Genomic DNA, 13,540 nt, shown 5'->3' with positions numbered 1-13,540 from the left:
AAGAAGAATCAGGATTATGGAGAGCTAGTCTTGATTGTCCCTATCTGAATGTGTGTCACAGCTAGAGTTGACAACTTATGGCCCATGGGCTAGACAGCCCATGAAGAGCCTGGATCCAGCCAGCAGCAGCTCAGAACATCGGCAGCACATTGCAGCTCATCTGGTTCTACTGCCTGCCTTATTCCATCTATTCCCTCTTCAACATCTGCTCATCACTAGTGTCTATAGCAGCAAAAAGTCACCAACCCCTGACCTAAAACAAGTTACCTTTACCCCTATACTTTGGATCATCCATCTGTAAAATGAAAATTCCTCCCTGCCTATCTTAGCTGGTCTCTGAGGCTTCGTTATAATATTTGCAAGGAACAGGAAGATCCTTAGCTTTGAACTGCAGCAGAGGAAATTTCAGTTGGAGATTAGGAAGAATTTTCTGACTATAAGGGTGGTCAGCATTGGAACAGGCTACCTAGATAACTTGTTCCATCTCTATCCCTGGATATTTTTAAGAACCAGTCAGACACGCACTCAATTCAGTCAGGGATGATACTGCCTTGAAAGCAGGGAGTTGGACTGATGATCTCATGAAGTCTGTTCCAGCCCTACTTCCCTATGATCCTAAGACCCTTTGTATAAATCCAAAGGACTATTTTACTACAGCTCATGTGTGACTTTGCCACAGCTCTCCACTCAAAGTTACTGATTCTGCATCATGTGGCTGGAAGGACTATATGGCAGACGTATAGCAGACACAGTTTATTTTCTTCATGTACCTTGCAGGGTTGCTGTCCTATCCCTGCTTCACCTTCTCCCCAAGATGTGGACAGCAAGAATGGAGTTCAGTCCCCTGTGTGTTGGGTCTTAGATGGCTTACAACCTGGCCCTTTGGACAGTTCAGAAAATACTAAATATGATACTAAAGTTTGGAAAATAGGGAGCTATTTTAAATGTTTTGGAGTATGAGCCATTTAGTTTAAAATTCCTTTTGAGCACCAATTACTCAGGCATTGGAAATAAGAGGATTGGTGCTATACAACATGTTACTTTTATAAACGGCATCCTTAAAATTATACACATACAAGTAATGGAGAATATGGTATAGAAAACAATCCTGTGTTGGCATATTGGTGAAAAAATAATGTAGAAATTGGTGTCTTCTACCATCAGGTTATGATGATTCTGGGTTTTTTGTTTTGGTTTCTTTTTAATTTGAGATTCATATCTAACTAAACCAGTTAGATATGTGTTAGCACTATAGCTTAGATCTTTGCTAAAGATTAACAGTAGATTAATTTATTTTCCCTTATTCCAGCTTCTTTTTTACACACAGTCTCTGTTATCTTGCATCTGCACTAGCTAGTTACATGGTGGTGCTGTTATATCATAACATTTTGAAACAAAGAAAAGAGTTGGAAGCAATTATTGTTACCACCGTCTGATTACAAGTGTGGTCAAGCATTGTAACAGGGTACCTAGAGAAGCTGTGGAAACTCCAGGCTTGACATTTTCAAGGCCAGTTAGATAGGTACTTAACTGGGATGATTTAGTCAGGAATGATACTGCCCTGAGCAGGAGGCTGGACTAAAGCTGAACTAAATGACCTCATGAGGTCCTTTCCAGTCCTGCTTTCCTATGATGTAAACGAAAGTTGAAATACATGATGGCTAAACTTGGAATGTTTTCAGACTACAAGATACCATGTACTTTTTTTTTTTTTTTTTTTAAATGCCTTAGGTCTCTGCATTGTCAAAGGGCCTGGTCTTCCTTGTAACACAAGTAGTCCAATTAGATCCTAAATCAGACCATGTATAACAAAAATGATTGTGGCTGAAAGATGTGGGATGGGGGCAGGTAACCATGAATAAAGGGAGAGCAGTATACCTCCTGAGGTGACACTTTTCAGAGGATAGTAGATTTTGTAAGTATCTTTCATCTTTTGTGTTTGTGATTTTTTTCTCCCCTTGTTCAAAGAATACATGAAAAACACATGTTTTAAGACAGAAACTTTGAAGTGAATGGTTGTGAGAAGCACATGAGAAATTTAGGACTGTTTCAAGTGTAAGGGTCAGCAGAAAAGTAAAGATGAAATGGAATATGGCTATAAAACAGTTAAAAGGAAGGCTTGAAGGGCATGTGGAAAAGATTGGGAGGAGGAACTTCACAGACCGGAATGGACAGAAGAGATAGGATTATGCTTTGGTGGGAGTGAGGGTCTTGAACCTGCCTCAGGGAAGAGAAGTTGTCACTGGAGGAGTTTGATTAGCGGGAAGCCACTGTGGTCCAAGATTGAGGGGGGGAAACAGTTTTTCTGGTGTTATTTTGCATGTGTTGGAGTGGAGCAAGATGAGAAATAGGAAGGAAAGAGATGTGTGGGAAGATCAAAGTGGCAGAGGATCAAGGTTTTGGCAGTAATGGTAGGAAGAAATGGACTTTTTCTCTTTTTAAAGCAGGCTGGATATGAGCAAGAGGGAAGGTAAGAGGAGTGAAATGTGCTATGGAGCTGACAGACTTAGATAACCAGTTGCCAGTGGAATAATTGACAAAGGTGATAGAACAAAGTGTTTTGGGGGTCAGCTGGACAGACAAGGTGCAATGTGGCACAAAAATGTTCATGGAAATTGAATTGTGTTGCCTTTAAATTTGCGTAGGGCCCTTTAGGCAATATCTGAACATGATTAATGTGCAGTCATGAACTTTTCCAAATCCCTTAGGCTACTGTGTTGATAGAATAACTTCATTGCTTTGTAGTGAAGAGGACTTGTTAGCACTATATACTGCACTCCCCCTCTTATGTTGCATAGCTGGACTTCTTGTTGCAAAGTCATTAACCACTGGAAGTGATTTTTATTTCTGTTTGTCTTTGGTATTTTTCACTTTTATCTTCAAATCATCTAGCTCTTTTGGCTTTTCCCTAACATTATGTATGGACTGTCCTTGAGCCTTACTTCACTAATATTCAAGCATCTTTAGAGAGGCACTGTTGACACACAATCAGCCCAACATTTAGTTTTCGTAAAATCTAGTTTGCTTCTGTAAAATTCAAACAGTTGCTTTAAGCAAGTAAACATTTTCCTGCAGTGTTTGCAAACTTAAATGTTGAAGCAGGGCAAATGTGAAAGCGATTATCATTATACAGTAAAACTGACTTAATTGATTTTCATTATCCAGTGTTTGGGGATTAAGTGAAAAAAGTAGAACAATATAAATAGCAAAAAGTAATTTAAAATTTTATTTTAGTCACGGTAACTGAGGATCAGCTTTCAAATTTGGATCTCTAAAGTTAGTCACCTGATATCATATTTGGACACTTGAATATAAATGCCTTTCTTCAGAGGTTGAAAACAAAATATAGGTAGACTGGAGTAATGGCATTTGATTAGAGGGAGATGGTTAGCTGTGTTAATCTGAAGTCAGGCAGAAGGCATGACAAGATAACACCTTAGACCACCTCCAGGATGGTGTTGAAAAATTGAGTCAACTGGATAAATGTGGTGTCATTACCATTACCAGGAAAACAAAAAACTATTAGAAGTGCCTGTTGTATTCTCAGATGGTGTTTCACTACTGTAATTAATTGTGCTGATTAAAAAATATCTCTGAAATTAATTTAAATCTTTAGTTGTTTTTTATTGCAGCTTTGAAAATACCTTAAGTGTTTTTGTTTGCAGAGTCTTTTGTTTGCAATTTAAATATCAGGGGCTAGATGGTGACTTGGACTACATTCTTTCACAGGCACATAGTGGGGAATAGGATCCATCTTTTTAAAATCCTACATGGACCAATAAGGCTTTTGGTGTCCAGTTCTCAAGCACGAATGAGTTCTGTGCACCTGCTGAGTGTGCAGGCAAACCTCCCCCCCTCTCTCCCCAGTGTAGGAAGTTAGTTGGAGTGGGTGGAGTATTGGTTCCACTTCCTCCAATAATCTTCTGACCAGAGCCAGTGGTGTTGCTCTTGTGACTTTGCACAGCTACAGACCAAATAAAATGCAAAAATTATAGGCTGGAAATCCCCTGGCTGCCACCTTCCTGTTGTTCTTCAGAACAGTTGAGTGAAAGTGTAGCTAGAGCTAACAATTGTATCAGTATCAAAGGATACTTATAAAAGATGTAATAATCTTATCTGTTATGTCTGCAGGATTCTGTAGCTGTAACAGCGTAGCAAAACCACTTAATTCAGGGTCAGACCGAAGGCAGTTTCACTCGCTTTTAATGCTCCAGGATCATGCAGACATAACAGTTAGATCATAACAGCTGCTGCATGCTCCCAAGCAGCGCCCCTTCCCTTTAAAGCAGCTAAAAATTAGATTTGGCTGTACATCAGGCAAGTATAAAGAAAGCACTTCTGGTGAAACTCTTATTGGCCAAAGCTACGTTCTATAGAAATTCAAACCCCAAATCCCCCAAAAGACGAATGTTTATTGTCCAACTCATTAGTGCCTCGGTAATGATTTCTCATAATTAATATTTTCTTGTACAGGACATGACAAAAATAGAAGATCAATGTTCAGATAGCATACAGTGGTGATATAAATTATGGGTTATAACACATTCCTTGCAGTAAACTGCTTGTATTTTGATTATACTTAAGTTCATCCTTAAGTACTTGCCACTTGTGTCTTAAATTACCTTAGTATTTACAGTGTTGGTCAACATAAGTTTATAATTGGTCATACATTTCCAAGTGCTGCAAATACAGAGGTGAAGTTATGCGTGTAAGGAATTTATCTATAATAACTAGAAAATGTGGGGCATACTCTATAAACTAAGTTAACTATTTACAGAGGCTTCTGTAAACATTTGAAAGGTGAGCACATACTAGGTATCCTTATTTGTATGTATTTCTAATTTCATTTAAAGAAGCTAGCATTGAATACGCTGCTTACATTTTTGTCCAGAAGTTTTAAACATTTCTTTTTGTTTTCAGTTCCTCCTGGAGTGATACAAAATGGAGCCCGCGTTCTGAGTAGGGGAATGTTCTCTGGAGTTAGGCCATTGCCAATCAATCCGATTGGAAGCATGGCTGCTGCAGTAAGGTAAGAGCAGAAGAATACAGAATTAGTGTTAAAGCAATATTTTTTTCCACAATAGATAGGAGAGGTATGAGTACTTGCTGCTTCCAAAGTCTTGATGCTAATTTTTATATCCAAGATTAGAGGAGAAGGCTTTGTTTTGGATTGGTGGTTTTTTTTTAAAGTTCTTACACTCCAAACCAAGGGACTTTGTTGTACCTTCATTTCCTTGAAAAGCAGGATTGTACATTCACTAACACGCATTATAGATTCAGCTCTTTCTGCTGGTGTAAGCCGGCAGTCAGCAACCTTTTTGCTGCTGGAAGGCAGAATGACATAGCTCAGGTCCAAAATGGGGCTAGTGCTAGCACCTGCCACACCACTGATGAAGCTCCCCACTATCTGGCCATGGCATGGTATGGGCAGAGCCCCCCACCACCTGGCTGTGGCACAACACAGACTTCATACAGACATTCCGTTTCTCATGGCAGAGGCACTTTTCTCCCAGGGGCAACCACAAGTATACAGATATTTGGGCATTTTCTCACATAGTAAAAATGACAGTTCCAGGAGAAAAAATAACCTGGGAACAACAAGGGTTAAATTACTCTCAGGAGAGTTTCTCCTGAGAGTGAAAGTCTATAAATGCTGTGGTTGCTCTCAAAAGGGAAAATAGTCTTTCAGCATCCCCTTCCCCCAGGAGACAGTGTCACTTGCTGTACTCTGCTTCTCCAGCAAGGTACAGAACACACCCCCTTCACAATCCCCACATTGTGTTGCAAGGAAACATGGGCTAATTAAGGGAGCCTGCAGAGCATGCTGATGTGTGCACATCCCCTCTCCCCCTGGCTGCACAGAGTCAACACTGCAAGCTCTCAGCTCTTCAGGGCTTCAGCATTCACATGGCTCTGGGTAAGTTTTTCTACTAGGAGAACAAATCTTGGAGAATTCTCCCAGATTATTTGAATGTCTGTACACAGCCACAGTAGAAGCACCACAGGCTGTATCTTGTCCTCAGGCCATAGGTGGCTAATCCCTGGTATAAGCAAGTCTTTTATTATTTCTACTTAAAATGCATATGTTTATGTATTGGAAAGATCCTAAGTTTTCTCCTCAGGTTAAATATCAGAGAATGCATCAGCTAGCCAGCAGTGTGGAGGTGTCTTCACATGCTTTCTCCTGGCTTTTAGGAGGAACCTGCAGTTCAGGGCTTTGCCACCACAGAGGAAGTCTGAGCAAATGCACAAAGGTTTGCTAGAAGACTGGAAAGTGTCCAGACAAACTGTGTAGCACTGGTGAGGCCTCTCTTCATCTGCATGTGATAGTCTTTCCTGCCGAACGGTGGTAGCCTGGCCATCTTCTTCTAGCTTTGTTGCAACTGACTGCCCAGCAGTCTGTATTCTGCTCTGCTGGGAATCACAGGGCTATCAGATTGTATTGTTAATCATATTTTTAAAGAATATGGAAGTCAATGTAAATGGAGCATTTCTGAGCTCTGCGTCACCCCTAGCTCATAGGCGTGGGCCACACAGATATCTTTGTTCCATAATTTGAGAGAGCTTTATGTAGGAGATGGGGATGACATCAATGTAGCAACCTATTCCTCCTTCCTTCCCCTGACCACCTGAAGACTTCAGCGGTTTTGATCACCCTGTTGTCATTGCTGTGCAGGGCATCACAGAGCTTGAAATATTTATGCTATGGAAGAAGTTTTCTCCCCACAATTTGTCTGCTCTCATTGTTTCCAGCAGCTGGAATAGTGCCTTCGTCCAGCTGGCTGGTAATGAAAAAACCAGGAATCTAGGGATTTCCCCAATGCAGTCAGTGGCTCCCCTCTCACTCTGGCTGAGAGAGAAGCACTTATAAGTAGTTTAATGCAGGCAAGTTTCTAATTCTTTTTGTTCTGTTCTCTGGGCCTTAGGCAGTATTAGAAACAGCTCACTGCAAATGCATTCTGAGTCTGCATGATGTCTGCTCATACTCAGGGGCTCCTACAATACTCCTTTTCCTGCTCTGAGAAAAAGCAAGCAAGCCATGACAGAATCTAAGAAACCAGGCAATTTTTCAAACATAAAGAGATTTCTCTGTAGTAGGACAAACTGTAGGCAATTTTTTTTGCCTTCTGGCTGATGGGGACAATAGCTTTGGAGTTCCTGAGGAAAGACAAGCCTTATTGACAGCATTGTTCTGAATAGTGGTAAGGTCCTCCCCAGCAAAGCTCAAACTTGTGTCATCACTTCAGTGCAAAATTATTACTCTATCTCTTGCTGGTATTTTGTTCCGCTCCTTGGTTATCCATGGTAACATCAACCAATCTGTTAAACTGCCATAAAAACTCCACATCAGATCTGTAACACTAGTTACTATCACCATGGCACTTACGGAAGCTAATGCTATATTCAGTAAGTGCTACCTTGCTCTCTGCCTCTCCTGCTTTTAGAGAAGGAATGCACCTCTCTAGCTTCGGTCTTTCCTCCTCGCTGTCAGAGGACTGCACCCGCTATTGCCTGTCAGAGTTGTCTAGGGAATGAGTCTGGCCAGACTTGCAATAAAATCAACTTCCTCTTTCTTCAGGAGATTGCTGGGCTCTAGTTGTTTGGATTCTGCACTGTAGGCTGGAGTTCAGCAACATTTTCTGTTAGTGGGTTGGTGCTAGGACCTAGCTACCACCACCACTTTCCCTTGCCACCCAGCCATAGTGCAGCATGGTTGAAGGTCTCCACCACTTGGCTGTGGTACAGCGTGGCCAAAGCCCCCCACTACCAAAATGCTGCCAAAGCCCCTAACTCTGTAGGCCATATTCAGCTCATACTGTAGGCATGTAATGTGGAACTGTACAGCAAAATGGAGTGCAAAATGATTTCAGAACCCAACCCCCATCTGAAGATGCGTTCACATTGTTCATTAATAAACATGAGAAAAATGGAAATAATTAAACCTTTTTCTACTACCTACCCTGCAGAGACTCCTACCATAATTTGCCAAGAACATAAAAGCTGCCTTGCCTTTAGGCATAAGATTCTTTAATATGGTTTATCTCCCTGCTCTTTGGCTATCATAAGGGGATTCCTACAATAGGGTCCCAGGGACAATATCTCTTCCTTAACAACTGCCCTCACTGGTTCTGTTCATTTATCCTCCTCCTCTGGAAAAAACAGACAAATCCTTTTTCCTGAGTTCTTCCTCACATTATATCTTCTTGGGAAACATGACTAGAAACCAAGAGGAAATACAGGTTCTACACACAGATATTAGAAAAAGAGGTCTAAAAGGTGTTTTCCTCCTTTAAAGTTTGGTGGTTTTGTTAGCTCTCCAGTTCTGTTCATGTGTAATTTTTTTTAAACTGTTCTTTCTGGCATCCCTAATGGCAATAGGTTCTGTTGCCTAAGTAGTTATCCTGCAAAAATATTGGATTGTTATTTGTTTGTGCTAGTTGTATTGAGAGTAAGTTAGGACTCACCTTGTGCGCAAATACTGTATGGGCATGTCTACACATCACTGTACAATGACATTACTAAGATGCTGTACTTTTAGTATGGATGGTTAGTTTGCCATGTGTGCAGCTCATGGTTAGATTTTGCTGCTAGGTTGCCATAGTGGCGTGCTATACTGGAGGAGCATGCCACTGTGATGACATAGTTGCCGAACACGTGTAGACCCACATGATTGCTTCATTGCCATAGTGCGCCATATGGTGATGGAGCATGTCACTAGATCACTGTAGGGCGACATGGAGACCCGGCCTGTGTCCTTGAATTTTGGCACTTGTATTTTAATACTCTTGTTTGGAGTGGTTTGCATTACCTATAGGTGGAGCAGTCTGTTTCTCTCTTGCATCAACTTTGTTCAGCGCGGTGAGAACTAATTAGGTTCATGCACTTACAGATTTTGAAAATATTTTTATAAGAATACCAACAGAATCCCTGTCTTGTCTGTCTCATGGGAAAGACCACTGCTTTTTCTGGTAATGGGAAGAGCCTTCATGAAAAATCCACTGGACTGTAAAGCAAAGGAAAACCTTTGGGGAGTGTACATGTTTGCAGGAATGTTCTTTTACACAGTAACTTGTGCAGTGTTTGTATCCTCATAGGTCATCCTGTCTATCTTTTGGTAATGAAGTTCCCCAAATACCCCACAGGAGCATTCTGATAGCTACTTGATAGACTGTTCTTTTACTTCTCTATGCCCTGATAAGTTGTCTTTGGTATGCGGCCAAAAACTATACTGGCTTTCTATGTTGCCCTGTTACATATATATAGCTACTATTGTCACTAGGTTTTCAGGTTTTTCCTCCCCAGTTCAGTCTGTTTTGTTACTTCCTATCCACAGCTCAGTACCTTTATATCCCTTTATATTATATTTTTTTCTTGTCCACACTTAGGTTTGCAGACGTAAAATGTTCAATATGATTTGTGGCATACCTTGACTTCTTGATCAATACAGTTAAACAAAGGATACTTTCTCTATATAGTCTATAGAATGAAGTGATCACAAAAAGATTAAATGTGCATGATTCCAATATATTACTTTGTTGTGTGGAGAGCCATGATCATCTGGTTTTAGTCGCAGAAAGTTTGGTTTTATGTTGCCATTGCTGTTGTAGTTGGATAATTGCTTGATCAATATGATAGCTGTGGAAGAGACCAAAGCCAAAGAATTTTATGTTGAAATCACTTTAGCTTCTGATGTATTACCTCCTGCCAAATTCATCCAATTGAGCAATTTACTGAAGTGTTCCTTTTTTACACTGGAAGCACAGGGATTGTTGTTTTACTCAGTTTCTGCACAAGTTGCCTGTTTGGCTACTCTTCCTGTCAGAGAGAACAAATTGGTAAGTGATCAGACGCAATCACTTCACCTTTTGTGAACAAAATAAGGTGCAACTGAACAAACTTGCTTGACTAAAACATACTATACAAAAACATTGAAATCAAGACAAATCCACCACTTTACATGAATAAAGATTAGCCATTAGAGAGAGTCATTATGTTGTAGTGCATTTGGCTTAAATCGCATAAATAGATCTTTTGTTCCAAACTAATCTGCAAATGGAAAAAACATCCTTCACTGTTTTACTTTGTGAATCATCCTCCGATGTTAAGTCTCCACAAAATGTAACTGGGTGTACTTGGATTGCCAATTTCTTTAGCTTATTTGCACCACTTATAGCTTTTGTCACCAGTATTTTCCACATTGTAGCCAACCAGTGTGAGAGCTACCACAAAATAGCAAGGGAAAATATGACCTCAAAGCTGCACAAAGTATAAGAAGCTTTTAATAACACAAATGAGCAATGTGTTCTGTTTTTTTTTTCTTTATGCACCCCATCACTAGTATTACAGGGGCACAATGATGTTCCGGCACTTAAGCACATATAAAATCAGGTGTTTCTTTATAAGAAGATGAAATAAGAGCAAGAAAAACAAGTTGCCCCTTTAGATTTTGTAAAAACGCCACTGAAGGGTAAGCTCTTTATTGTGCTTTAAACATAAGCCCTGACTTGACTGCCTAAAGAAACAAGTTTTCACTGCCTGGGACTTTGTTGGAATGCCCAGCCTGAAGTCCTTATGCGAAACATCTGATCTGATAAAATGGTGCTCTGTCAGATATGAATGAATCCCAAATCACAAGAAACGTTATCAGTTACAACCAGTGCCTTCCTTACACCCTCTTTATATATTATATTTATGCCACTGTTAAGGTGTTACTCACGGTATAAATGGGAATGGTGCTACGCGTGCACCTGACTTAAGGCATCATAAAAGGGGGAATGAGCCATAAAAATGTATCACATATAATGTAGAGCACTTTCATGACTTAAATTTAATATGTGGTCAGTGCTGGATAATCAGCTGATTTGTTGGGCCAGCTGGAGGTTGGGTGTGGGAAGCTAAAGAGCTTCCCCCCTGCCTGAGGCTTTAAACCTTGCGTTGAACTTCCCAGCGTTGGGAAGCAGAGGCTCATGGGGAAGGGGGAAGAGGGAAGCCTTTGGCTTTAAATCCCACACACGGCAGCACTGGGTGGTCAGTTCAGCATGGGGGAGCAGAATTCACAGAATCAGGTGGCCCCCCAGGCCACCAACGGATCTAGGGGTGATCCATCTTGTACAGATGCCCTGGTGAGGTGCAGCGAGCAGCCAGACCTCCACTCCTGTGGCAGGGGTACAGAGGCTTGCCTGGACTGGCATGTATGGCATGGCAGGAGGCATGTTTGTTGGGATCATTGATTAGATCCCATCATGCCTTTAAATGAACATTTGCCAGCGACCTTTGCAGCTGAAAGTATATTTAGAGATAGCAAAGTGTGTGGAATTTGGAAGTAATGCACTCGTACTGCTTTCCATCCACTGGGCCCCTTCTGCAGTAGCTGAAATTTCCGTGTGGCTGCTTTAATTATCTGAAACATTTTTCTTTGCTTAGCCATTCTTGAGGCAGTTGTGTTTGGGTAGGGCTCCATGTCCTACGTGGCACATAGGACTGGGCCAAATCCTCAGCTGGTCTAAATTGGTGACTCAGTTGAAGACACATGGTGCTGTGTCAGTTTCTACCAGAGACCCTGGAATTATGTATCATTATCTCCTGACTGCTACAGCCAGTGTGGCATCTCTTGTGATATCTGTATAATTTGATGTTAAACTCATTTTATTTTAATCTGCTCTCAAAAGTATGATTGGAATGTTGTAGCTGTGATGGTCCAGGAATTGTTGAGGCAAGGTTTTTTTGTGATATCTTTTATTGGACCAATTATGTAGTTGGGAGAGTTGCTGGACAAGCTTTTGGCCCTTAGGTATCCTTCCTCAGCTTGGGACCTGAAAGCTTGTCTAACAGCTGTCCATTTATACAATTGGTCCAATAAAAGATATCACAAAAAAGCTTTGCCTCAAATATATGATGTGCTGAAGGTGTTAATGGGTGGGGAAACAAATGGGGTCTTAGGGTACAAGAGGTTTTGGCTCTTGATACCTTGAAAGCAACTGAATTACTCACAAGAAAGTGAGGTATGGTGTTCTACATTAAAAAAAAAAAAGAAAAAGGTTAAGATTAGTCTTCTAAAATGAGTATCAGATCTAAATGCCAGCTCAAGAGAGACTAGAGCACTTTCTGTAAAGGACCCATATGATTGCTCAGAGCTCCAGTAAGAATCAGGAGGTAAGCCTGTTGAGAGTCTCTGGATTAGGGTCAGAGGGGAGAGCAACCAGGATCTTGTCATGATGGGAGTCTGCTATAGACTATCAGACCTGGAAGAAGTGGTTGATAGATTTCCTTCAAATAGCTAGTGGAAGTTTTCCAGTCGCAGGCCCTGGTTCTCATGGGGGACTTCAGTCACCCCACCATCTGCTGGGAGGACAAGCCAGCAACACACAGGCAACTCTTGTAGAATGTTGGGGACACTTCCTGATGCAAGTGCTGGAGCAGCCACCTAGGGGCCATGCGCTTTCTGACCTACTGCTCACAAACGGGAAAGAATTGGTGGGGGATGTACTAGTAGATGGCAACTTGAGCAGCAGTGACTACAAGATGACTGAGTTCAGGATCCTGTGGAAAGGAAGGATGGAGAGCCAACAGAGTAAGGACCCTGGGAAGAAAAGCAGACTTTGACTCACTCAGGGAACTGATGGGCAGGATCCCTTGGGAAGCCAAACGGAGGGGGAGAGGAGGCCAGGAGAGCTGGCTGTACTTTAAAGAAGCCTTACTGAGAGTGCAGGAGCAAACCATCCTGATGTTCAGGAAGACTAGCAAGTATGGCAGAAGAGCAGCTTGCCTTAGTAGGGAAGTCTTCAGTAAACTAAATCACAAAAAGGAAGCTTATGAGAAGTGGAAACTGTGGGAGCCGAGGGCGGTCTAAGGCTATGGCCAGTAGCCGGGACCGTCAGGTGGGTATTTTCCACGATGGAATAGAGTTAGGCACGGAAGCGTATTGGTTGTATAAAGAAAGCTTTACTTACACTGCCGATGGTCGCAGTGCAGGAAGAAAACTTGCTTGAATTACAGTTGCACACAAACACACAGGGGTGAGATCTCTCTTCGAACCGAACCAAGATGAGTCGTCGGTGTACGACTCCACGAGCGCTCAACACGGGGGTACGTCAATATTTCCACGATGACGGGGAGTGGTTAGAGTCTGATCAGGTCCCTAAGTTCTCCTCCAAGACGCACGCGGAGTTTGCTAGGCTCCACAGCGCGCTTAGAGTTCCCCACGAGATGGTTGAGGGGTCCTCCACCTTGGGCAGAAACTGCTCTAACCTTTTATACGGCTAGCAAACCAATCGCTAGCCTCCAGGTAGGAATAATTTAGAATTGACCAATAGTGGGACACAAATTTGCATGTGTGTGGCGGGAACTCTTTTGCACCAGGGTTTTCTCTCTGCAGCTGAGAAATCCACCGTGCAAAGAAAGCTCCATGTGGTGGGAAAATTCCAATGTGCCGAGGCACTAAAAATCATTGGGTTATGACAGAAACATAGACAAACAACTAGGTAGAAGTATAAGAGTGTTGTTTGGATATGCAGGGATGAATCCAGGAAGATCAAAGCAC

At 41.7% G+C, this 13,540-nt stretch overlaps 1 protein-coding gene across 3 annotated transcripts in view; it reads left to right on the top strand.

Moving 5' to 3' along the window:
- Positions 1-13,540, top strand: part of LOC102370602 (forkhead box protein N3-like) — a 40,170-nt gene that overhangs the window by 7,965 nt on the left and 18,665 nt on the right. For all 3 annotated transcript variants that reach the window (XR_003092271.1, XM_025194831.1, XM_025194833.1), the window contains exon 2: positions 4,921-5,029. Coding sequence is in view for 2 of the 3 variants with exons in the window: in XM_025194831.1 (XP_025050616.1) it covers positions 4,921-5,029 (109 nt within the window). In the remaining variant the exon portion in view is untranslated. The remainder of the gene's footprint in view (positions 1-4,920; positions 5,030-13,540) is intronic.

This window comes from Alligator sinensis, unplaced genomic scaffold (assembly GCF_000455745.1).
Source record: "Alligator sinensis unplaced genomic scaffold, ASM45574v1 scaffold943_1, whole genome shotgun sequence".
NCBI classification, from domain to species: domain Eukaryota; kingdom Metazoa; phylum Chordata; order Crocodylia; family Alligatoridae; genus Alligator; species Alligator sinensis.
Note: the sequence above shows the minus strand (reverse complement) of the source record. Positions and strands in the feature narration are given on the sequence as shown.